Here is a 25,759-nt window from a genome sequence, read left to right as displayed (position 1 = left end):
TTTTTACAGGCTCAATCACTCACAAAGCCATGCCTGACAGCTGTCTTTGATCTCCCACCATTCATATACCATTTTGTCTTCCAGTCCTACTTCCTTCTATACTTTCCCCTGGCATAGCCATTCATCAACATAGCTAACTGGACCGGATGGGCCTGCCTATGCTATATCAACTTGGGGCATAAAAGTAACCTCCAGCTACATTTTTCCACTATCAACCACCTTCTTAAATCGTGTCCTGTGCCACCTTCACTACCAATGACAATTGCAAGAACCTCATGGCCTTCTTTGTCATTACGACTATCTGTTCAGGCAAATCTGCTACTTCCTGTCTGTCCCTTTGCTCATTGAGCCAAATATTCTCTCAGGCTCTTTCCTGCACTACCATTAAACCTGTGCGACTCTTTCTCTCCGCCTTCCCTCTCATTTCTTTTCCAAACTTATTTCACCCATAAGACCCACCTTCAGCTGACTTGAACCCACTCACAATTACCTGATGAATGCCCAATTTCCCTTTCAGCCCCCCATGTTACCTATATTGTAATGACACCCTCTACTCAGATACTGCCTCCTTCCCGTCCTAAACATAATCACTTTCTTCTTTGAAATCCCCCTCTCACATTTTTATTTTCCTTGCAAACTCCCTTTCCTCTCCAAATCCCTTTAACATGTTAGTTCCCCCAAAATTTGTGCACATCTTTCCAGCTACTTCCTATTTGAATCCCTGGAGTTAGGTTTCTGCCCCTGGTGAAGTGAGAGTGACTGTCCTTGACATCAAGATAGCATTTGACCGAGTGTGGCATCAAGGAGCGCCAGCAAAACTGGAGTCAATGGGATTCAGGGGGAAAATTCCATTGTTTGGAGTCATACCTAGCACAATGGAAGATGGTTGTTGGAGGTCAATCATTTGAGTACCTGGACATCACTGCAGGAGTTCCTCAGGGTAGTGTCCTAGGTCCAACCATCTTCAGCTGCTTCATCAATGACCTTCCCACCATCATAAGGTCAGATGATTGCACAATGTTCAGCACCATTTGCGAATCCTCAGATACTGAAGCAGTTCATGTCCAAATGCAGCAAGACCTGGACAACGTTCAGGCTTAGGCTGGTAAGTGGCAAGTAACATTCATGCCACACAAGTGCCAGGCAATGACCATCTCCAACAAAATGGAATCCAACCATCTCCCCTTGACATTCAATGGCATTACCATCACTGAATCCCCCACTATCAACATCCTGCGGGTTACCATTGACCAGAAATTAAACTGGACCGGCCATATAAATAGTGCAGCCACAGGAAGAGGTGAGAGCCTGGGTATTCAGCAGCATGTACCTCACCTCCTGACTCCCCAAAGCCTGTCTACCATATACAAGGTACAAGGAGTGTAATGGAATACTCCCCACTTGCCTGGATGAGTGCAGTTCTCACAATACTCAAGAAACCATCCAGGACAAAGCCGGCTTGATGGGCATCCCATCCACAAACATGCACTCCCTCCACCACTGATGCACAGTAGCAGCAGTGTGTACCATCCACAAGATGCACTGCAGCAAATTAACAGGGTTCCTTCGAAAGCACCTTCCAAACCCACAACATCTACCAACTAGAATGATAAGGGCAGCGGATGCATGGGAACACCATCACCTGGAAGATCCCTTCTAAACCACATACCATCCTGACTTGGAACTATATTGCCATTCCTTCACTGTCACTGGATCAAAATCCTGGAACTCCCTTCTTAACAGCACTATGGCACTGCTTGACCTAGCAACAGCTTTTGACGCTGTTGATCACACCTTTTGCCTTCTATGTCTCTCCTTCATTTTCTGGCTCTATCAGACTGGCTGCCTTTGGTCACACTCCTACCTGTCCAACTGTAACCAAAGCATCTCCGGTTATGATTTTCCTGCTTTTACGTCATTATATTGGAGTCTTCCTCCTCCTCCTCTTCATTATCTACATATTGGCCCTTTGTGGCATCATCCACAAACATGTACTCAATTCAATGTGTGTGCTGATGACACCCAGCTCGCCACCTTTCCACACCCTGTGACTTAGTCTGCTTGTCCAGCATTCAGTCTTGGATAAGTTGTAACTTTTTCAGCTATACTGAGGGTCTGCTACAAACAATTGTACTAGCCACCGATTTCATCCCCCTCTCAGCCACTGTCTCAAGTTAAACCAAATTCTTTTCAACTTCCACATTTCATTAGGCCTGAGTTAAGCTCCTAACCCCACAGCTTTTTCACCTCAAAGACCACCTACATAATATTGCCTATCTCAGCCCATCTGAATCCCTCATCCATGCCTTTGTCAGTATGAACCACATTCAAAATTTTAAAATTTACATGGTTGCATGTTTAAACATGCTGTGCCTAATGGGCATGGTTGATGGCTAGAGGAGTTGTATTTTCTTGCTTAAATAAGGACTATGGCATAAGTTGTACTTTCCAAAGGCCCCAACTATTTATACTAATGTCTACTTTACACTGGTCTCTACGTTCCAGCATATGCTAGTAAGTTCTGAGGAAATTTCAGTGTAAATTATTAACAGTAAGATTGGTGTAAATTTCAGCACAACTTATTGATTATGGCACTTGAGAAGGTTTCAGGCCACCTATTTATAGAATGGCAGAAATCATAGAAAACTATAGCACTCTCAATGATTTACTTCCAAGAACATTAATACATTGTTCCCTCGTGAATGAAAGTCACAATCGTTCAGCCCAGTGCATTGGCTTCAGCAAAATTGATTGAGATGATTTGGAGACAAAGGGAGGTTACGCAAGATCTTAATTTCTGATTTTTGACGCATTGGTTTGGTTCCTGGTAATGAGTAAATGGTAGCACACCTGATGATCCTTAAATAGTGGATCTTTTTACACTGAACAAATTGGAATATTTTTACAATTATCAGAAACAATTCCCAAGAGTATTCAGCATTTCAGGTCAACGGAAAAATAACAGAAACCCGCAGATCCTGGAAACACTCAGCAAGTCAGTCTGTTTTGAAGGTTCTTCACCTATAATGTTAACCTATTCATTTCCTCTCCAGATGCTGACTGACCTGATAATGGTTTCCAGCATTTTCATTTTTGGGAAATAAACGCTGGCAAATTGTCCTTGCTGGCAGTAATTGCATTGCAGTGAGGTGGGCTTAGAACCTCCCCGAGACTCCCAATGCCATCGCAGGTGGACTTTCCTGAGTCAGTTAATTCAAATGCTGATGCGCAGTCTTTCAGTGGGATTTCTGGCAGTGTCAGGGACCCCACCAACTCTTTTGGACAAAGGTGAAGGAAAGCCTGGACACTTGCACCAACTGACCATAGTTAATTGCTTCTAGGCAACAAAAGAAAAAAGCTTTATATCATAGCCAGGGTGACCAACTCTTGCAGAGAAAATTAAGGGACGAATGGGGTCCATACGAGCGGGGTGTGTGGGGGTGGTACTGCCAGGGTTGTAGGAGTGGGGTGGAAAGGGTGCAGGGGTCTGCCGGAGCTGTTACAGAACGCAAACATGAGGAGAGCAAGTACTGCGCATGCACAAAACTTAAAGGTCCGAATTACAGGACAAACAGTGTCCCGGCGTCATGCAGCCTGGGACACAGGATAGTGGACTCATACACGGGACGATCCATTAAAATAAGGGATGGCTGGTCACCCTGATTGGTGCACACTGGCTGTGTGCTATTGATCATCCTCTGTCTCCTTAACAATGTGGATGCCAGGGTGCGATGACCAGTGTTGCTGAGGCATGAATGAGAGAAGCTACATCAGAGGATATGCTTTCCTTTATTGACATCCTATTAACATCCCAAAATATGGGCAGGAATGCTCAGCACCTGCCATCACTTCCAGAGAAGAATGTTAGGAGTGGTGAAAACCAGTCGAGTTCCTTCCTTTACCCTCCACAATACTACCCAAAATGGGTAGTAATGAGGATAACCTAGCTTGACATTTCAAATGGAGAGGCTTGCTGAACTCCTGGAAATAGGTGACCAGCATTAATATACTCACAGATGAAGTCAATAGAAATTAAAATTAGGAGAGTTGTTTTAATTGGCTGCCAATTCCCTATTAACCATTTTACACTACCATACAAAGTGAAGATCTACCCCACAATATTTGTTCCTTCATATCTGGCCTTTCCAAACTCCAAAATTCAACAGAAATATACAGCATAATATGTGACTGAGTAAATTTAACTTTGTCATAGCACAAGACAATATTCACATAATAGAATATAAACTTAGATAAAAGCAAAATACTGCAGATGCTACAAATATGAAATAAAAACAGAAAATGCTGGAAGAACTCAGCAGGTCTGGCAGCAACTGTGGAGAGAGAAACAGAGTTAACGTTTTGAGCACATGGCTCTATTCTTCAGAGCTAAAGAGAAGTGGAAATGTGATGGAATTTGTACTGTTTTGGGGAGGGGTGGTGGAGCAGGTAAAGCAGGATAGAAGGTCAGTGATAGGTGGTGGCTAAGTAGAGACTGACAAAGATGTCATGGACACAAGACAAAGGGAGTGTTAATGGTAGTGATGAGTACTAAAGAAGTTGCTGATAATGGCATAAAGGTAAGAAAGCAGAATGTTAATTAATAGCAGAACAAGGGTCAGCGCTCTGGGAAAGAGCAACGTGGAACAAGTGACAGATGGCTGTTTTGAGGGGCTGGTTGTGGAAAAAGGATAAAAAGGGAGGGATAAAAAGGGGGGATAAAACAATGAAGGAGTGAATAAAAATGAAAATAAGTAAAGTGCTATAGAGTTTTTTTATTCTTTCAGGGGATGTGGGCATCACTGGCTAGGCCAACATTTATCACCCTTGTTCTGCTATTAACACATTCTGCTTTCTTACTTTATGCCACTACCAGCACCTTCTTTAATCTTCACCACTACCATTAACATTCCCTTTGTCTTGAGTCCATGACATCTTTGTCAGTCTCTCCTTAGCCCCCATCTATCACTGACCTTCTATCCTGCTTTACCTGCTCCATCACAACCATCACCTACCCCCACCCAAACAGTATAAATTCCATCACATTTCCACTTCTCTTCAGCTCTGAAGAAGAGTCATGCAGACTCGAAACATTTTTCCAGCATTTCCTGTTTTCATTTTATAGAATATAAACTTGTTCTCCTTTCAAGAAGGACGAGGGCAACTACCCAGAGTTGCTTTATTGTGAATTCTGTAGTTTTTAATTAGTTAAATCTAAGTTTGTGGACCCAATGATATAGGACTACAAACAAAACAATCCCATGGTACCTGAAACACTGGGATGATATGATCTTTGCAACAGATTATACTTTTTTCTTTATATTTGTACAGTTCATAAAATGTTTTGAGGGCTTCTGGGGAAGGAGTGGTAAACAGGTATACCATTTCACATTGCCCAAAGCAACTAAATACAGAGCCACTTTGATGATGTCAATCAGTGAACTGTATAGCTACATATTCCTGGCCATGGCAATGATGCAGAGAACTGCTGGGAAAAAATAACAAGTTAAAAAGATGTTTAGTGGAGCAAATACTGTAAGCTTCTTGTGCAACTGCCTTAACAGTTGACGCATGTGCTATTAATTTTCATACATTTTTTATGAAGGAGCTGCTTATCCAACCTTACAAAAAGTCACTCAACCAGTGGATTGGAAAAGAAACTCTTAGGTGGGTTGCAAAAAAAAACCTTCCAGTGGGCTTGTCCTGGAGACTGTTAATATGAACGAACAAACCAACCCAGCCAGTTCGGGTATAAGATTATTTGCATCTTCTGTATTTCTGGATATATTGGGCATTACATATGTCTCAGGGAAACCTACATAGAAAATTTGGAACATGTGGCATCATTTCTATAACTACTATAGTGAAACTAATTTTTGAAAACATTCTCACTGCATCCTTATTTACACCAAGCTACTCGTATCTGCTGCTATTTCCCTGTGAGCAAAGGGCTGGACTGATAGGTGTATTCTAATCAGGTATGGAAAAAGTTAAATATTTCTGCCTGATCCAATTTAAGCTTGAGATGCCTGATTTGCTGTGTATGTGTTTCAGGTGGAAGCACGCCTCCTGGTATCACCGCACCAGCCGTGCCTAGCATTCCTTCTCCAATTGGAGTAAATGGATTCACCGGCCTCCCACCGCAAGCTAACGGACAGCCAACAGCAGAAGCCGTCTTTGCTAATGGAATCCACCCCTACCCAGGTACACATCCGCAATCTTCATTTACCTTGCAATCAGAATGGAAGATGCAGAGTGAAAACTTAATTCTCACATGAGGGAAAAAAACTGCCTGCTTTGAAAATCAGTGTAAGCTTTGCAGGCGAGTGGTTGGGAGGGGAGAATTTTGCTGTTTATTCTTAGCTGGAATGAACCTCTGTGCCTCTATACTTCCGATTTTCCAGAGTTTCTTCTTAGCAGCTCCGTTACTGTCACTGAGAGGTTCTAAGGTGTTTGGGGTCAACTTCTATCCCTAATAAATCTTTTTTAGCACAGCATGATGCACGTCAATTTATTCTGTTCATAAAAAAGGCATGTTATGGCTGCATAATAAATATGAATTTATACCTTGTACAGGTTAAATATGGAACCAATTTAACCATTTTGTAACATACCAGACCTGGTCATGAATAAGTTGATCATACTGGAGGTCAAAAACAAAAATAACAGCAAAAATGCACAACAAGGCCAGCTGCTTATGGAAAGAGAAAGGCCAGATTAATGTGTAGAGTAGGGGCTTTTCATCAGATCCATTAAATTCGAACAACGTCAAAATAAAACGTTAAGCTGTCTTTCCTTTCAGAAGTTCATGATGTAATTGTTGTTTATTTGCAACATATACTTTCCATACCCAAAAAAAGAACTTGTATTTATGTGGCACCTTTCACAGCCTCAGCACATCCTAAAGCACTGTACAGCCAATTAAGTATTTTTTGAAATGTAGTCACTGTTGCAATATCGAAAATGCTGCAGTCAATTTATGCACAGCAAGGTCCCATAGGCATGATGACCAGATTGCCTGTTTTATACATGTTTGTGAGGGATAAAAGCTTGCCAGGACACTGGGGAGAACAACTCTGCTATTTGACAAATAGTGCCATGGGATCTTTTATGTTCACCTGAGAGGGTAAATGGAGCCTCAACTTAATATCTCATCTGAAAGGCCGTACCTTAGGCAGTGCAGCACTCCCTCAGTACTGCACTGAAATGTCAGCCTAGATTATATACTCAAGGCTCTGGAGTGGCACTGGAACCCACAACTTTCTAACTCTGCAAGAGTGCTACCCCTGAATCACGGCTAACATCTTTCAACTGTTTGTCTCAGCACCTTCATTAATTTTGGAAAACAATGGGCCATAACTGCCGAGCTCCCCAGCATCGTATTGTGGGGGTTACCCAAAGACGCATTGGGGAATCCTCTTCGAAGTTCCCAGGTAAGGGTTTGCATGGCAATTGCCCAGAAGTGCAAACTTCCCCTGCGCAATTGCCCTGCACTGAAAACCATCTGAAAATGTGACTTAAATCTCAAACTTCAGGTGGTTCCCACTGGGTTACACCTATAGTTACCCAGAAAAAGTTAGAAGGATTAAAACCACTTTTAACTTCTGGGTAACTATTACACAGACTCAAACAGACCCCCACGGGACTCCCCCCACAATGTCCCAAACCCCAGGGGACTCCCCCCACTCCTCAACTACTCACCCCTCATGGGACTCCTCCCACCCCATGGGGACTCCCCCCCCCCATCCCCCAACCCCGCCACCAGGCCCAACTCTCACTCCCCACCCAGTCCTGACCCGATCCAACCCAAGGCCCAAAACCACCCCCCACCAACCAAAGGACCGACACCCTCCCCTCAACGCCCAACCCCGGCCTGACCCAACCCAAGGCTCGACCCATCCCTCTGTCATGCCTAAGACCCTCCCCCCACTGTCCCCCAGGCCCGGCCCAACCCGATCTGAGGCCTGACCTCCTGCCCCCCGGAACTCCAGCTCCCAGACTTACGATCCCCCCCCCCTCCCACCCCTCAAATCCTATCCACTTACCTTCTCCCTAGCCTAGCAAGGACCCTTAAATTTCAATAGCCCTGGGGTCGCACTGCACTGCCTGGACCTCAGCCAGCCGGAGTTGGAAGGTTGGGCAAAATAGGATTGAGAAAAATTAATGTAAATAATTGGGCACGGAGTGGCAATCTGACGCTGATTGCCACTCTGAGGAAGTTCAGGCCCGATATCACAGTGTGGTATTAATAGCACATTATTGTGGGCACTATCTTGGAAATTGCTTTGTCGTGCATAGGGTGAGGGGACAGCTTGCACACTACCCTTTCCCTCCAAAACCTAGTGTCAAATCCCATCTAAATTGAGAAGTGGAATGTCTCCTATCTCTACTAATGGTTACAGTTTTCCATGAAAAGGGCTTGGGCAGCCTGAAACCAGTTCTTAATGAATGCAAGCTCATAGCACGGAATTGTTGACATTTATGGCCAATTTGGCACCAAGCTATTTCTCTCACTCAATTAAATAATAGGATAATGAAGGAAACATTAGACAATAAGGGTTGTTCCTCCTTGGTCAGCATTTTAATCAGCGAATAAATTCTAAATAGCATGTTTATAAAATAATTTAACACCAATAGGAAATCAAATTCATGGTTTTGTCAACATATTTTGCCTTACACTGGTTTATATTCATAATTCGCAACATAATAAGTTCTTATCCTGTCGGAGAGAGAGGCACCTGGAAGATTCAAGTTGCTTTCTCGCAATGGTAAACAGAAAATGCTGGAAATACTCAGCAGGTCAGAGAGCTAAAAACAGAGTTAATGGGGAGAATTTTCTCCTCGTTGTGGGGGTTGGACGGGAGCGGGCACGGGCAGGCGCATAGCCAATCACTGCCCGCGATCAGCTACGCGCCGCCATTTTAAGTGGGCAGGCCAATTAAGGCCCGCCCAGCATGACGCGCACCCGGAAGCACTGAGCGCTCCCTGTGTGGACGGGGGGAGTAGGCTGAGTCGGGGCCTGCGCATTTTCGCACATGCGCGTGAAGGAACGCAGAAATCTGCCTCAGGGAGATTAGTTTGATTTTTGAAAATGTTAATAAAGAAAAAAAAAAATTTTTAAGACATGTCCCCTCATGTGACAGTGTCACATGAGCTGGGACATGTCAATGAATTTTATTAAAAATTTTTGTTAAACTTTAAAAACCTCCATGAAGCCTCGTCCCACCTGTGGATGAGGTTTCATGATAAATGCGAAGGCTGTCTGGGCTCTTGGCCTGCCTGCCAACCTTAAGGTTGGATGTGCAGCTCAGTTAATCAGTTTAATTACTATTTAAACAGCCTTAATAGGTCTTTGACAGTTTGACAGGCGCGCAGCTGACTCCAGTGCACGCCCACTGAATTCAAGGCCTGAATGACGCGCGGTGACATCGGGACGCACGCCCGACATCACCGCTCGTCATTTTACGTGTCGGCGAGTGGGGCCCGCCCCCACTCGCTAACCCAAAGATCCTGGCCAATGTTTCTTTTTGTCAGGACTGGAGAAGGTGAGAGATGTTACGGGCATTAAGCAAGTACGGAGGCAGGGAAAGGGGGGAGATGGGGAAAGAATAAAGGAGTAGGCTTGTGATAGGGTGGAAGAGAGCAATGATTAAATGATAAAAGAGATGATGGTGCAAGGCAAAAGGAGATGTTCATGGGACAAGAAAACAAAACGATGGGAGTGGAAGAGGTTTAAGTGGGGACAGCAGCATCAGAGCCAAGAGCTGCCATCTGAAAAAATGAGGGCAGAGGTTATGATCTGAAATTGTTGAACTCTATGTTGAGTCCAGAAGACTGTCAAGTGCCTAATCAAAAAATGGCATGCTGGTCTTTGAGCTTACATTGAGTTTCATTTGAACACTGCAAGGGTCTAAGAACAGAGAGGCCAGAGTGTGAGAAAATTGGAGAATTAAAATTACAGGTAATCAAAAGCTTGGGGTCACACTTGCAGACTGAGGTGTTCCACAAATCAGCCACCCAGTCTGCATTTAGTCTCCCTATTCTAGAGAAGACTGTATTGTGAGCATTAATTACTAAATTGAAAGAAGTACAAGTAAATTGCTTGCAAGTAAACCACCTGGAAGGAATGTTTAAGGCCCTGCATAGTGAGCGGAAGGAGGTAAAAGAGCAGGTGTTGCATCTCCTGTGCTTGCATGGAAAGGGCTCATGGGAAGGGTGTTGGGGGTGTTAAAGGAGTGGACCAGGGTGTTGTGGAGGGAACAGTCCCTTCAGAATGCTGAAAGGAGAGGGGGAGGGAAGATGTGTTTGATGGTGGATCTCGCTGGAGGCAGTGAAAATGTCAGAGGATGATATATTGAATGTAGAGGCTGTTGGAGTAGAAGGTGAGGACAAGGGAAACCCTATTGTGATTCTGGAAGGGAGGGGAAGGGATAAGAGCAGAAGTGCCGGAGTTGGAATGGACACAGTTGAGGATCCTGTCAATCATGGGAGGGCAATCCTTGGTTGAGGGAAAAGGAGAACATATTAGAAGCACAAATATGGAAAGTGTCATTCCAAGGTAAATTGGTAGGCCAGTGTACACATTCACAGATGCCAGAAAATGACCATCTCCAATAAGAGAGAATCTAACCTTCTCCCCTTGAAGTAAAAAAATACAAGCACCTCCTATTGCTGGGTTGAATACGTCATTAGCAGAGGCTGTCTAGCAGACTGCTTGTTCACCCCTTTAGCTGGCTATGGCTTACTGAGCAAGCAGGGAAAAGCAATCAAGTAATAACAAAAATGAGAAGGCGACGAACTGATTCATTAACAAAAATCTTTAAAGATTGCCATCCGGTATCACTGAGAGACATAGAACATGAAGCATAATTCCGGTCACAAAATTTGAGGGACAAATTGTTATTCATTTGAAAGCGGCTAAAAAGACAGATAGACATTTTAAAAAGAAATAATACAAATCCTGGAACATTGGATTATAACTTGCACAAAATTCAAAGATTAACATTTCAAGCTACTGCTGTAATTTGTGTGGAATCTTAATTTTAGTTAATAAGTTTAGGCTATGGACCAAGATATCAGTAAGATTGAAAGAAGTAAAAGAGATGAGATAAATCAGGAAGTAAATATAAGGTGCTACTGAGCTTGAATATTATAGACCTTTGGATTATAGGAAGAAGGGAAAGGTGATGAAGCAAAGAAGGGCCGCAGTTTGGACTTAGAATAGTAACATAGGAAATGGGAGCAGGAGTAGGCCAGTCGGCCCCTTGAGCCTGCTCCACCATTCAACTAGGTCATCAGTGATCTTCTACCTCAACACCATTTTCTCACACTATCCTCATATCTCTTGACATCTTTAATATCTAGAAATCTATCGATCTCTGTCTTGAACATACTCAATGTCTGAGCCCCTATAGCCCTCTGGTTAGAGAATTCCAAAGATCCACCACCCTCTAATTGGAGAAATTCCTTCTTATCTCAGTTCTATATGGCCTGTCCCTTATTCTGAGGTTGTGTCCCCTGGTTCTAGATCTCCCAGCCTGGGGAAACAACCTTTCTGCATCAACCTTGTCGAGCCCTGTAAGAATTTTGTATGCTTCAATGAGACTACCTCTCATTCTTCTAAAATCTAGAGAATATAGGCCTCATTCTCTCCTCAGAACAATCCCGCCATCCCAGGGATCAGTCTGGTGAACCTTCATCGCACTCCCTCTATGGCAAATATATCTTCCCCTAGGTAAGGAGACCAAAACTACGCACAATTCTGCAGGTGCAGTCTAACCAAGGCTCTATACAGTTGCAGCAAGGCTTCTTTACTCCTGTACTCGAATGCTCTTGCAATAAAGGCCAACATACTATTTGCCTTCCTAATTGCCTGCTGCACCTGCATGTTAGCTTTCAGTGACTTATGAGCGAGGACGCCTAGGCTCCTTTGGACATCAACACTTCGCAATCTCTCAACATTTAAGAAATACTCTGCATTTCTGTTTTTCCTATCTTCACATTTTTCCACATTATATTCCATCTGCCATTTTCTTGCCCACTCGCTTAGCCTGTCTAAATCTCTTTGAAACTTATTTACATTCTCCTCACAACTCGCATTTCCACCTAGTTTTGTCTCGTCAGTGAACTTGGAAATATTATTCCCTACATCCAACTCATTGATGAAGATTATGAGTAGCTGGGTCCCAAGCATTGATCCTTACAGCACCCCACTAGTCAAAGCCTGTCAACCTGAGAATGACCCATTTATTCCTACTCTGTTTCTGTCCATTAACCAATTCTCAATCCATGTCAGTATATTACCCCCAATCCCATGTGTTCTAATTTTGTTTACAAGCTTCCTATCTGGGACCTTATCGAAAGTCTTCTGAAAATCCAAATACACCACATCCACTGGTTCCCCCTTATCTACTCTGCTAGTTACATCCTCAAAAAATTCTAACGGGTTTATCATATTTGATATCCCTTTCATAAATCCATGTTGACTCTGCCCAATCCTAGCATCCAGTTATCAGATCCTTTAGGATAGAAAATAGAATAGAATAGAGTAGAAATGTGCTTAATTACTTCACAGAAAATTTTAATTTTGCTACTCCCTAGTGGTGCTATGGAAAGTCTTGAGCAAAATAGGAGAGAACAGGTGTCAGTGTGCCTTTTGATACATTATATTGTTCTATAAAGGCAGGGTATGCATTTAATAAAAAACTTTTTAAATGGAAATATATTCCTAACTTCTATAACCAAATCAGCAGCCGTATATGTCACAAATTGAGTGAAAGGTTATTTTTACTGTTGTAAGTTATATTACTGCCATTTTTTGCATTGATATGAAGTGGGTAGTGTTGGCATCTATCTTGGGGGTCATATCCTGATTTGACTCCCAGATGGCAAGCATTCAGAGACCACCTTGTCAAGGTCATCTCACGCCGTTGCAGTTCAGCGTGAAGCCAGGTTTAAAAAGTGCTAAGATGATCCATTGATTTCTTCAGAATCTTGGGGCAGAATTTTCTGAACTTAGTCTCCGCTGAAATGGTGGGACCATTCGTGGGTTGGGAACCTAGTTGATTAAGTAGCAGGCCACCAGTGACAAACACCTTGTCGATCCATGGGAATGTATGCCCACCTGCTCATCTGGGAAGGAGGTCTTGTTCTAGGAGGCTGCAGATGCCACCTAATGGTTCCCTGGCCAATCAGAGAGGACAGATGAGATGAAGTGCTGGATCTGTCAAAGGAAGGATTTCCAATTGCAGGGACCTGGCAGGGTGACAATGGCTCAAACACAGGATTGGAAAGGCTGCTCCCAGGGTCCCGCACTCTCACCTGGAGGTCCTGCTGTGAGATGTGAGGGCTGCAGAGAGGCAATATTTCCCAAGAATTGGAGAAGAGGATGGGCTCTCCCACCAAACAGGTGTGGATGGAAGTGGCTGAAGAAGTCAGCAGCAGCAGGCATGTGATCCGTCCAAGTTGGAGACAGTGCACCAACAGGATCCAGGTCTTCCAGAGAATAGGAATGGTGAGTGGCATAACACGTTCAGGTGCCAAGCCCAACACTGGCCTTACCAACATTGTCCTGCACAGCACTCCTCAGAACAACACACCTTACAGCTCCACTCATTCCTCTCTCTCCAGGCATCTCCTCACATATCCCATCTGAATAGACTGACACTCATCCCTTTTACAGTCCTCACTTCACAGTCACCCTCCAAAAATGTTGTCCTTCCCTGCTTCGCACACAATCCATTACTAACACTCATAACTCTCTGCTTTTTCCTTTTGCAGGAGAAAACAGCACATTAACTGGTGAAAGGCAGAGATCCAGGGGACGTGGTCCACCAGTGACAAACACCTTGTTGATCCGTGGGAATGTGTGCCCACCTGCTCCTCTGGGAAGGAGGTCTTGTTCTAGGAGGCTGCAGATGCCAGTGGTGAATTGCCAGGAAAGGCTGAGCCTCCTGATGCACCAGTACTCAGACATGTCAGGAGAGCTAATCCTCTGCCTATAAACTCTGTTGGGAATCTCATCTCCTTCCAGCTAGAGCTCTGTGTCCACCCCACTCTGCCCTGTGGAGGGGCATGTGGCTCAGGAGAAGGCAGATGCAGTTACTGGTGGTTTTGGTGTTACTTCTTGTCTTCCCCCTCAGCAGAGGTGGAGGTTGGAGCTGTATAATCTGCTCTCATGCTGTGGTGAAAGCTGGCAGCCGAAGGTGAGTGAAGTGTTAGACCGGTGAACTGCCTTCCAAGAAGTTGGCAATCCCTTGTCAAGCAGTGAAAGCACAAACTGAGTACAGAAATGAGACAGCAGCCTCGCAGTGGTTGTGGCTGGAGCTCTTCAGTGTAAATGATCAAAGCCTTCCCAGCTTGTCAGGTTCACTGAAGAAGCTCTTCCTGCTGTGCACTCACCTCAGTAACTCTGGCAAGTTGTTGACAATTCAGGAAAAGGTCCCTGGCTGTTAAAGCCAGAATTGAGAATGAAAATAGCTCATAATGATTTTAATGACTCACCCGACAGCTGCACGAGGGCGTCGCTCTCACCTTCAATGCCACCCTAGTGAACCCAGGAGAGGGCAGGATGATGTTGGGCTCCCGACCCAACGTCACGCTTGGGGGACTTCACTCCCTACTCACACCCAAACCTGCCTCTCCTTGCCTGGGAAAATTCCCCCTTATTATTGGGGCTCCATCGTGTTAAGAGAAATTGGGCACTGTCTCCTCACATATCCCATCTGAATACACTGACACTCATGTGTGCTTCAGATATTAAAAAACAGACACTGGAGAAGCAGAGTTCTGCTTCTGTTAACAACAGGCATAGAGCTCTCGACTGACAAGCAGTGTGCAAATTACAGCCAGGTGAACCCTACAAAATAAGTCCAATCTTGCCGGCTACACTTTGCGTTCAACTATTATTGGTCTCAGACCAATGGTGTGGAGCCTGAGGTCTCTGTTGAAAATGATCTGGGGCCATATTACATAGAATGATGATTGACGGTGAGTACTGTGGCTTTTGAATTAAATTTTGGGATTCAGATGGGATCACAGAGCAAAGCTCTAGTGCCTTTTGAACCCTGGGATTAAATTGCAAGCTTTGCTTGATCTTTGCTGTCTATAGTTTATACAATGAGTTACAGTTCCTCAATAAAATGAAAATAGTGCTAATGACAGTTAAAAGCGTGGCTGAATGACTGGTTGATAAGCGTTGATAACTGCTGTGAGGACATCACTACAGATTGACACTGTCATCTGATTCTCTACAGGATACAATAAGGGAAATCATCCTTGCAGTTAAAAGCAGGATTAGAACATGATGTTATCAATGCACCACTTTTCCTAATGCGGGCATAGTGGTAATGCCACTGGACTAGTAATCCAGAGGTCCAGGCTAATGATCTGGGAACATGGGTTCAAATCCTAATACTGCAGGGGGGAATTTAAATTCTGTTAATAAATCTGGAATTGAAAGCATGTCTCAGTATTGGTCACCCTGAAACCATCATCAATTGTTGGTAAAAACCCATCTGATTCACTAATCTCCTTTAGGGGGGAAATCTGCTGTCTTTACCTGGTCAGGCCTATATATGACTCCAAACCCATAGCAATGCGGTGGACTCTTAGCTGCCCTCTGAAATGGCTGAACAAGCCACTCAGTTCAAGGGGCAATTAGGTATTATTCTTTTTTTATTATTCATTAAAGGGATGTGGACTTTGCTGGCTGCGCCAGCATTTATTGCCCATCCCTAATTGCCCTTGAGAAGGTGGTGGTGAGCTGCCTTCTTGAACCGCTGTAGTCCATGTGGTGTAGGTACACCCACAGTGCTGTTAGGGAGTGAGCTCCAGGATTTTGACCCAGTGACAGTGAAGGAACGATGATATATTTCCCATTTAGGATGGTGAGTGGCTTGTGAGGGGAACTTGCAGGTGGTGGTGTTCCCATGTCTGCTGCCCTTGTCCTTCTAGATGGTTATGGTTGTGGTTGTGGGTTGGAAGGTGCTGCCTAAGGAGCCTTGGTGAGTTTCCGCAGTGCATCTTGCAGATGGTAGACGCTGCTGCTACTGTGCACCGGTGGTGGAGGGAGTGAATGTTTGTGGATGTGGTGCCGATCAAGTGGGCTGCTTTGCCCTGGATGGTGTCAAGCTTCTGGAGTGTTTTTGGAGCTGCAAGTGGAAGTTATTCCATCACACTCCTGAGTTGTGCCTTGTAGATGGTGGACAGTCTTTGGGGGGTCAGGAGGTGAGTTACGCGCCGCAGGATTCCTAGCCTCTGACCTGCTCTTGTAGCCACCGTATTTATCTGTTGTTGGAGCTGCACTCATCCAGCAAGTGGGGGTTATTCCATCACAAAACAAATGCTGGCCTTGTCAGTAATGTTCACATCCCGCAAAAGAATAAAGAAAAAAAAGAATGTAAGGCGGTAGAAGTTATACTTCAGCCATGCAAAGCCCCGGTCAGACCACACCTGGAGTATTGTCAACACTCTTGGCAACACAGCTAAGGAAGAATATATTGGCCTTGGAGGAAATGCAGCTTAGATTTACTAGAATGTTCCCAGACTCAAAGGGTTAAATTACAACAAGAGATTGCACGAACAAAGGTTGTATTCCCTGGAATTTAGAAGATTATGGGGTGATTTGATCAAAATTTTCAAGATATTAAGGGGGACAGACAGAGTGAATAGAGAGAAACTATTTTCCCCAGTTGGGAAGTTTGGGTTAGGTGGCATCGTCTAAAAATTAGAGCCAGACTTTAGGAGTGAAATTAGGAAAAACTTCAACACACAAAGGGTGGTAGAAGTTGAAACTCCCTTCTGCAAATGGCAATTGTTGTCAGCTCAATTGTTAATAAATCAAAGTTTGATAGATTTTTGTTAACCAATAGTATAAAAGGATATAGGGTAAAAAGTCCCATCTGATTCACTAATCTCCTTAAGGGGGGAAATCTGCTGTCCTTACCTGGTCTGGCCTATATATGACTCCAAACCCAGAGCAATGTGGTTGACTCTTAACTGCCCTCTGAAATGGCTGAACAATCCACTCAGTTCAAAGGGCAATTAGGTATTATTCTTTATTTTTTATTCATTAAAGGGATATGGGCATCGCTGGCTAGGCCAGTATTTATTGCCCATCCCTAATTGCCCCTGATAAGGTGGTTTTCATGGGTTTTTATGTGAAGTTAGTTCACAGGTCAGTCATGATTTCACAGAATGGCAAAACTGACTCCTGTCAGTTCCTTTGGTTGGCAGCAGTCCCTGGGGCAGCTTTGGATGAACTATATGTGGTCCTTTTAGAGAAAAAAAAGCCTCCTAATGAGCCCCTATCCTATAAATGTTGATCTGTTCCAAGGCTTAAAATTCTTCCTGTGCATTCAGTTGATATATTAATGGTCCCACCTCTTCAGGTGATGTAGCAGTAGCTCCTCTACAACATTCCTCTTCAGCATCAGCTTCTCATGGCAGGGATCCTAACAGTAACTAGGTTTGCTAACTTCTTTTCTTGATTCATTCCTGGGATATGTCACTAGCTAGCCCTTGTTTAAAGGGCATTTAAGAGTCACATGTAGGCCAGATTTCCTTCTCTAAAGGACTAAATGGTTTCATGGTCATTATCAAACATTTAATTCCAGATTTTTATTGAATTCAAATTTCACCATCTGCCCTGGTGGGATTCAAACCCAGGTCCCCAGAACATTACCCTGGGTCTCTGGTATATCAGTGACAATACCACTGTGCTACTGCCTCTCCACGATTTGATGTATTTTAGTCATCACATGACCTTGCACCTTCAACCACCCTGCCCCTTCAAGCATTTAGTTTTTATTTTCATGAGATGAGAGCATCACTGACAAGGCCAGCATTTATTGCCCATCCTTAATTACCCTTGAGCCACCTTCCTCAGCTGCTGCAACCATGTGGTGTATGTACACACACAGTGCTGTTAGGAAGAGATTTCCTGGATCTTGACCCAGTGACAGTGAAGGAACAACAATATATTTCCAAGTCAGGATCGTGAGTGTCTTGGAGGGGAACTTCCAGGAGGTGGTATTGCCATGTTTCTGCTACCCTGTCCTTCTAGATGATAGTGCTCGTGGGTTTGGAAGGTGCTGTCTAAGAAGACTTGGTGAGTTTCTGCAGTGAATCTTGTAGATGCTGCTACTGTTCATCGGTGGTGGAAGGAGTGAATGTTTGTGGAAGGGGTGCTGATCAAGCTTTGCCCTGGACGGTGTTGAGCTTTTTGAGTGTTGTTGGAGTTGTATGCATTCAAGCGAGTGGGGATTATTCCATTACAGGTCTGAGTAGTGCCTTATGAATACCTAGGGAGACAGGTGGTGAGCTGCTCACAGCAGGATACAGTCTCTGGTCCATTCTTGTAGCCACAGTATTTATGTGGTTGGTCCAGTTAAGTTTCTGGTCAATGGTGACTCCCAGGATGTTGTGGGTGGGGGTTTCAATGATGCTAATGCAATTAAGTGTCAAGGGAAGGTAGTTAGTTGTTGGAGTATGCCAGAATATTTCTTGTCACTTATCAAGCAGTCCATGTCCAAATGCAGCAGGACCTGAACAATACCTAGGCTTGGGCTGACAAGTGGAAAGAAACATTCATGCCACACAAGTGTCAGGCAATGACCATCTCCAACAAGAGAGAATCCAACCATCACCCCTTGATGTTCAATGGCATTACCATCACTGAATACCCCCACTGTCAACATCCTGTGGGTTACCATTGACCAGAAACTGAACTGGGCTAGCCATACAAATACTGTGTCTTTAAGAGCAGGTCAGAGGCTAGGAATCATGCGATGAGTAACTCACCTCCTGACCCCCCCAAAGTCTGTCCACCATCTACAAAGCACAAGTCAGGAGTGTGATGGAATGCTCCCCACTTACCTGGATGATTGCAGCTGTCACAACACTCAAGAAGCTTGACACTATCCAGGACAAAGCAGCCCGCTTGATTGGCACCACATCCACAAACATTCACTCCCTCCACCACTGACATACAGTAGCAGCAGTGTGTACCATCTACAATATGCACTGCAGGAATTCACTAAGGCTCCTTCAACAGCACCTTCCAAACCCACGACCACTGCCATCTAGAAGGACAAGGGCAGCAGATAGAAGGGAACACCACTACCTGAAAGTTCGCCTCCAAGTCACTCACCATCCTGATTTGGAAATATATCACCATTCCTTCACTGTCGCTGGGTCAAAATCCTGGAACTCCCTTCTTAACAGCACTGTGGGTGTACCTACACCACATGGACTGCTGCTATTCAAGGAGGCAGTTCACCACCACCTTCTCAAGGGCAAGTCGGGATTGGCAATAAATGCTGGGCTCGCCAGCGACGCCCACATCCCGTGAATGAATAAAAAACCCAAGCCTGTCCAGGTTTTGCTGCATGCAGGGCAGACTGCTTCATTACCTACAAGTTGCAAATGGCACTGAACACTGTGCGGTCATCAGTGAACATCCCCCTTTTTGACTTTATGATGAAAGGAAGGTCATTGATGAAGAAGCCGAAGATAGTTGGTCCTAGGACACTACCTTGAGGAACTCCTGCAGTGATGATCTGGGGCTCAGTTGACTGACCTTCAACAACCACAACCATCTTCCTTTGAGCTAGGTATGACTCCAGAGAGTGTCCCCACTGATTCCCATTGACTTTAATTTCACTAGAGTTCCTTGATGCGACACTCGGTTGGATGGTGCCTTGAAGTCAGGGACAGTCATTTTCACCTCACCCCAGCCATTGGTCACCAAAATCAGTCATTCTCGCATTCCCAAGCCAATGGGTAAGCAAACATTTTTTTATTGTCAGTCAAACAGCCACCTGCCATCTCCGATGTTTGGTTTTTTTGCATTTATGATTTTTCTCCCAAGTTCCTTGCAGTAATGTCCCTTCCTAGAAACTCCAGGGTCATTCAGGACCCTATCCTGCACACCAGGGAAATTGATCAAGGTCAATTTCTACACAAACTGTGGGGTTAATTTTAATGTTATGCCGTAGGTTACAGCATAACATTAAAATTCGTAACATTAAAATAACGTTCAAAGGCTACGGGGAGAAGGCGGGGGAATGGGGTTGAGAAACTTATCAGCCGTGATTGAATAGCGGAGCAGACTCGATGGGCTGAATGGCCTAATTTCTGCTCCTATGTCTTATGGTCTTATGGTAGCATAAATGGGTAACAGTGAATTGACAGCCTGTTTTACATCTTTCCCATTGACTTCAGTGGAAATAAAAATCAGGAGAAATTTAACACGGGCTGCTGACTAGTTATTGCACAAAGTCAACATGACCCTCCTGCTTATATGTGTGTGTGTATGTGTGTACGTGTGGGTGCATGTAGAAAACTCATCAATGTACACTTGACAAATTTGAACTGTGGTGCTGATTTCATCCATTTGAAGTGGTGCAGAATAAGTGGCACTACTTAGTAGTGCTTGGCACTCAGAAATGCATGTGAGCCTTGGTAAGATGTTACATCTACAGCACATTAAAAGGTTCAACATGCAGCTCAGACACCACTTCAAAATAGTATACATTAGTCAGTCACAAAGAGGGGTAAAAATCTCTCCAAGTGGAGTTAGTATTTATCTAGGTGTAGTACTTCAATGTGAAAAACACATGAAGGAGCCCAGTCCACTGGCACATGAAGAGGCAGTTTGTTTTCATCTTTCTGCTTTCTTTCAAACTGGCTGGAAAAATAATGTTCATATAGTAGTGCCAGATAATTTTTAAAAAACAGTAATTTAATCAAACAAAAACAAAAAAAACTATTCAAATCCTGTAATTAACCTTGGCACTTTTTCTGCTTCAATATTCCTTTACTAAATACAGTTCCATAACTTTTAAATGTCATGGAAGGAATAATTACAGGAACTTAAATAGCAAGAGCATCCTTCTATCTAATCTGTGCTGCCTCTGATCTGGTAGTGCTTGAAAATGGAGCTCCGTGAAAAGTGTGGGGAGATATTCCCAGGACTTGCATTTCCCACTTTGAAATCAAATTCTAAACTGCTTACGTGTCCTTTCAGTGCTCAGACAGATCATTCTTCTCTGCATTATTTCCCACTTGGCATTCTGAATGCATCATTACATGAGGTTATTTTTTGCTTTGTTTAGGGTCAGGATAAAAAGAGTAGGCGAGAAAATGAGATAAAAGAAGAAATAGTGGCAAGATAAAAGCCTTTAAAAGTCTTTTTAAATGTCTTTTTAAACATCCTCTTTTAAAACTGTTATGTTCTACTATGGGGTCGCTTTGCTTGCGAACCAGTTTCACACTTATCTGTTGGCCGGTGAGTCGATAACAATATACTGCAGATGCAGAGACCAATATGAAATGAAGCACATGCTATTTATTTACACAGACAACAGAGCACTAACATGACGTGCGCTTCTCCAACCAGACCCTACTCTAGGCTAACCCTTAACATTGTAGCCCATGCTACACAGCTATTGGGCCGTACAGTCATGTGGTCAATCTGCTCACATTCTCTTAAAGGTGTATTACACCTCAGATTACCACAAAAACAGAAGTCTATGCTTTCACTTTGCCTCAGTGTACTGTATTGTGTCATGTTTAGCAATGAAGCTCATGAATATTTTCAATTCAGTAAAACAGACATAAGAACTTAACTCAAAGTCCCATCCATTCCCTGTCCTTGTGCTGTTACTGTTGGCAAAAGACATCAACCATGCCTATTCAGCCTGTATGAATATGGGTCTTTACTGGTCCCACTGCCAATTAGTTCCAGTTTTGAGCAGTGGGCCCAAGCCCACTAGGAACTGGACTGAGGCTGCCAAAACTAATTTAAAGCCAACAGGCAGAGCAGATTCTTATCACGTCAATCCAGGCTGAATTCAAGCCTAACTCACTGAAGTGAAAAGACAATGTGCTAACCCAGTGAACATACATCCAGTCTCTCTGACACTTACGCTACATAGCAAATGTGATGCAGAGGTATTTCCTGAATTATGACACATACTAGTTCATCTGTTCCTCTCAGGTAATAGCAAGGGTGCATATTTATATTTGTAGATACATTAAAATAAAACACCATACATTTAAAAACAATATGTGAGACAAACGTGAGCAGTAACTCCAATTTTTCCCATTGGTTTTCCATCATTACTTTCCATTAAAGGAGAGATTTTCTACTTCGGTGCTTCCAACATATGCGCATATCGGAAAACTGTGTATTCCCAGCTTGAGTTTAATTGTGCACCAGGAGCATTCAAGCAGAAAATCTCCCTTTAAATTCCTTACATCTTTTTTAAAGCTATTAAAACCTGTATGAAGATAGCACAAAAAAAAAACAATCATCCTTTATTGTTTGAAAGATCAAAAACGGAGTAATCATTAATCCTGGTGTTTTGTAGTCAACTCGCCTCCACGTCATCGTGAATCCATTACGAACTATTACTTGTTAATCAAGCTCACCTTTTCTCCTGTTCTTAGCCTTCGTGGTATGTTGCAGAAATGCCCTTGTCTTTCTCCAAGGTTTTTCAGTAAAAGAAATAAGAGGGCAGATTTTATGAGAAGGAGTCAGGGCCAAGATGGTCCACTGGCTACCAGCATGTGCCAACAACTGATGCACACTGGCAGTGATTCAGGTACTTCAGAAGTGGTGGGTACTCAAAATATTTACTTCAACAAGGATAATTTTATGAAATCCTCAACTGCTGGGAGTGAATATTGGGAAATCATGTGAGTGCATCAGTGATTTCCAAAGATATGCCTCTGGTGGGCATAGCACCTGGCTGATGTGGGAGTGAGAGGGGGAAATTTTGTAAAGTTTACCTTATGATGATGTGCCCTAAGCAGCTGGAAGTGTTTGAGGGCTACCACTATGGCCAAGCTTTTCTATACCATCTAAATTTTCACATGAAAGGTGTACCTCAGCTTGGGTAATGTATCTTCTTCACTATTTGTGGAGACTTAGACCCTGAATAATCGGCGCCCTTTGATAAAGAATTCTGGAGTTCTTGCGTTAAAAAAGCCATAAATTTGAGGAAATCATATTTCGCTCATCTGTTATCCTCAGTTAGTTTCTCTCAGCTTCTAAGGGACAACTAATTCACCCTCTTTAAATGCTAAGTGTAAGCTGAATATAATGAAGAATATTGCTCAGATCACGCATTTGTAGCCCATAATGAATGGGGTCATTAAGCTGACTCTATGAAGTTCACTCAACAAAGTCATTAGTCCACCAGAGTGGGACACTACGAAAATGAGATATTCTTCCCCATGGGGCTGTATAAAATATTTATTTTTCAGGTACTACTTCTGGTGAAACAATGTGATTTTCATTGTAGGTACATGGGATTTTAACCTTTTGGGGACTGCAAGGGACTGTTTTGGCTTATTATTTTTTAAAAAGATGTACATATTCCTTTTTCTCCTCATTTCAAATGTACCACACGTGTACTTACAATTTGTTCTCACTGTTTCACACTGAATGTTACATTTCTGCACAATGTCACTGCTTCAGGCAACAACCAGATGGTCCAGGGTCTTAGTCCCAGAGCTGCCATTTACTCAGATTTGCCTGGCAATACTGAAATACTGTTATTTGGTTCTTGACCAGACTGTTAGATTGAGAAGCAGTGTATGGCAGGTTGTTCCATCTTTGGGAAGGGAGTGGGGGAAGAAATAAAGTAAATTGGTATTTCCCTTTCCTGCACTTTACAGCCATTTGAATTATACGCAAGTATGGTAAGATTGCAGAAAATTCTGCTTCACCCCCCATTTACTGTGGATCTCTAACACCAGAAGCCTAAAATGTGTTTTATTAACTCTTTCTGCCTTTCCTGCATCTTATTTTTAATTTGCTCAGAAGCAAAGTTAATTCTTTAATGGTCTTATCATTGCTGCAACTCATGGTGCTGGTCCAACGGGAGGAAAAGATTTAAATTTGACAGAGCGTCAGAGAATGTGAAAAGTTGCAACCATGCCCTTATTTGACCTGACATGGCCAATCTGCATGCCCACGAGGTCAATTTCCTAATAAAGGGAGAGAAAAATACCTCAGCTACAACTGACGGTGCAAAAACTGTTCACTTGTGCCAGTGACAGGTGGATGGCCCATTTTACAGGTCAGTTGTGATTATATTTTAGTGCCAGACACTACTGGAGCACAAGTCCCAGGTGCACAGGATCCAAAAACAGTTGTTTAATTTTCCTCCTGTTTACAAAAAAATGATATGTGGCTCCACTAGCTTCATTGTTAACTGTGAGTAGAAATGGCAGGCAGATGGTGACAGAGTTTGTAGGGTAACCGGAGGGGGGATAAGATGATATTCTTAAACTGCGACTTTGAAGACTGATATGTTATGATAATCAGATGGCTAAGGTTGTGCTACACTCCTATCATATTCTAAGCTCATTATTTAGGTTTATGTCCATTCTCTGTTTTCATATGTATTTGTGAATTATTTCATTCATGTTTTGCTACTTGAGCTCATCATTCATGTTATTGCTGCCATTCTGATTGCCAAACTTCATGTTTTAGGGATCACACCACACGTGACAAGAAAAAAGCTTTTAAAGATTAAAGGAATTGTCTCATTGTGTGATTCTAATTGGTAACTGAGATCTATTGTGTAAATGCACCATTCCCCATCTGAGAAAGGGGGCTGCCAATCCGCCTCTGTAAGCAGCTGCAAAGCGGCATGTGATGCCAACTCTATTACTTACCCTCTGTGGAAAATAACATCGCTTCTAACTCTGCCTATTCCTTCCCTTTGAGTCCCAGTTGAAGTTGAGGAGTGACTGTGAAGAGAATATGGGGGTGGATGGGGGGGAGAGGATGGAGATGTGAACTTGCAAGTTACTTCTGCATAGATGAGGCATCGTGGTAGACCAATTTGCTTAGCTCCTCCCTTGCGATGGGATGAACTGCCCTAATCTCAATTCATGTGATTGAGCACTCGATCCATTTTCTGGCTCAGCATCACTCATTGAAGGTGCAGACCACTTGTTCCCAGAATGCGTTCATAATAGGTTAATTGTGAACACAGAGCTACTGAGAACACCAATGGAGAGCTGCACAGTTACAGCAGTCACTAAGGGTGTTCTTCACAGGTGTTACTGCTAGAATTCTATTAAGAACAAAGGTAAGTGAAAGCGATATAAATATTTGAGGACAAAGGGGAAAGGAAAGCTTTCTGCTAACTCCCCAAAGCCTTAGGCTTTTGAAGGAAATGATGCCCATCTGTATGCTCAGCAGGATTTGACTCAAAATTTTGCTTACACATCTATAAATCAAAAGTATTATGTATACACAGAAGTGTTTCAGCTCATAAAGAATTTGGTAATTATTCTGTGTACAAATTAGCATAATGACTTAATTTTAAAAAGAAAAATGCTAAGCACGAGGATTTTTTTAACTGTCACTCATACGACAAACATTTGTTGGAATATGTTGCATATTAGTTCATGATTTAAATCCTTCATTCTGAACATTCCTTTTTAAAATCACTTCATTATAATTTTCTAATTAGCACACATTTTGCCATGTAGTTTTCCATTTTTGATTTACTTCCATCATGTAAGGTGGGTTGTGCCTCAAGGTTTCATTTTTATTTCTTTTTGAACAGAACAAATAAACAGAGAAAATATTTTCTGTTGATGAATTGGAAGTTACTTTTGTAAATAAAGTCCAAGTTAAGCACAGTGCACTCCTGTTATGTATAGAAGGGATTTTCCGCGTATTTTACACATAAACAGTGTCAGGACAAAAGTGGGTATAAAGTTGCCACATCTCAGT

The 25,759-nt window shown here is 43.1% G+C and overlaps 1 protein-coding gene across 1 annotated transcript in view; it reads left to right on the top strand.

Moving 5' to 3' along the window:
• celf4 (CUGBP, Elav-like family member 4) overlaps positions 1-25,759 on the top strand; it is a 1,291,869-nt gene that overhangs the window by 1,162,647 nt on the left and 103,463 nt on the right. The window contains exon 8 of the mRNA XM_078551435.1: positions 6,052-6,201. Within this exon, the coding sequence (XP_078407561.1) occupies positions 6,052-6,201 (150 nt within the window). The remainder of the gene's footprint in view (positions 1-6,051; positions 6,202-25,759) is intronic.

The sequence above is a fragment of the Cetorhinus maximus genome, chromosome 1 (assembly GCF_964194155.1).
Source record: "Cetorhinus maximus chromosome 1, sCetMax3.hap1.1, whole genome shotgun sequence".
In the NCBI taxonomy this organism is placed as follows: domain Eukaryota; kingdom Metazoa; phylum Chordata; class Chondrichthyes; order Lamniformes; family Cetorhinidae; genus Cetorhinus; species Cetorhinus maximus.
Note: the sequence above shows the minus strand (reverse complement) of the source record. Positions and strands in the feature narration are given on the sequence as shown.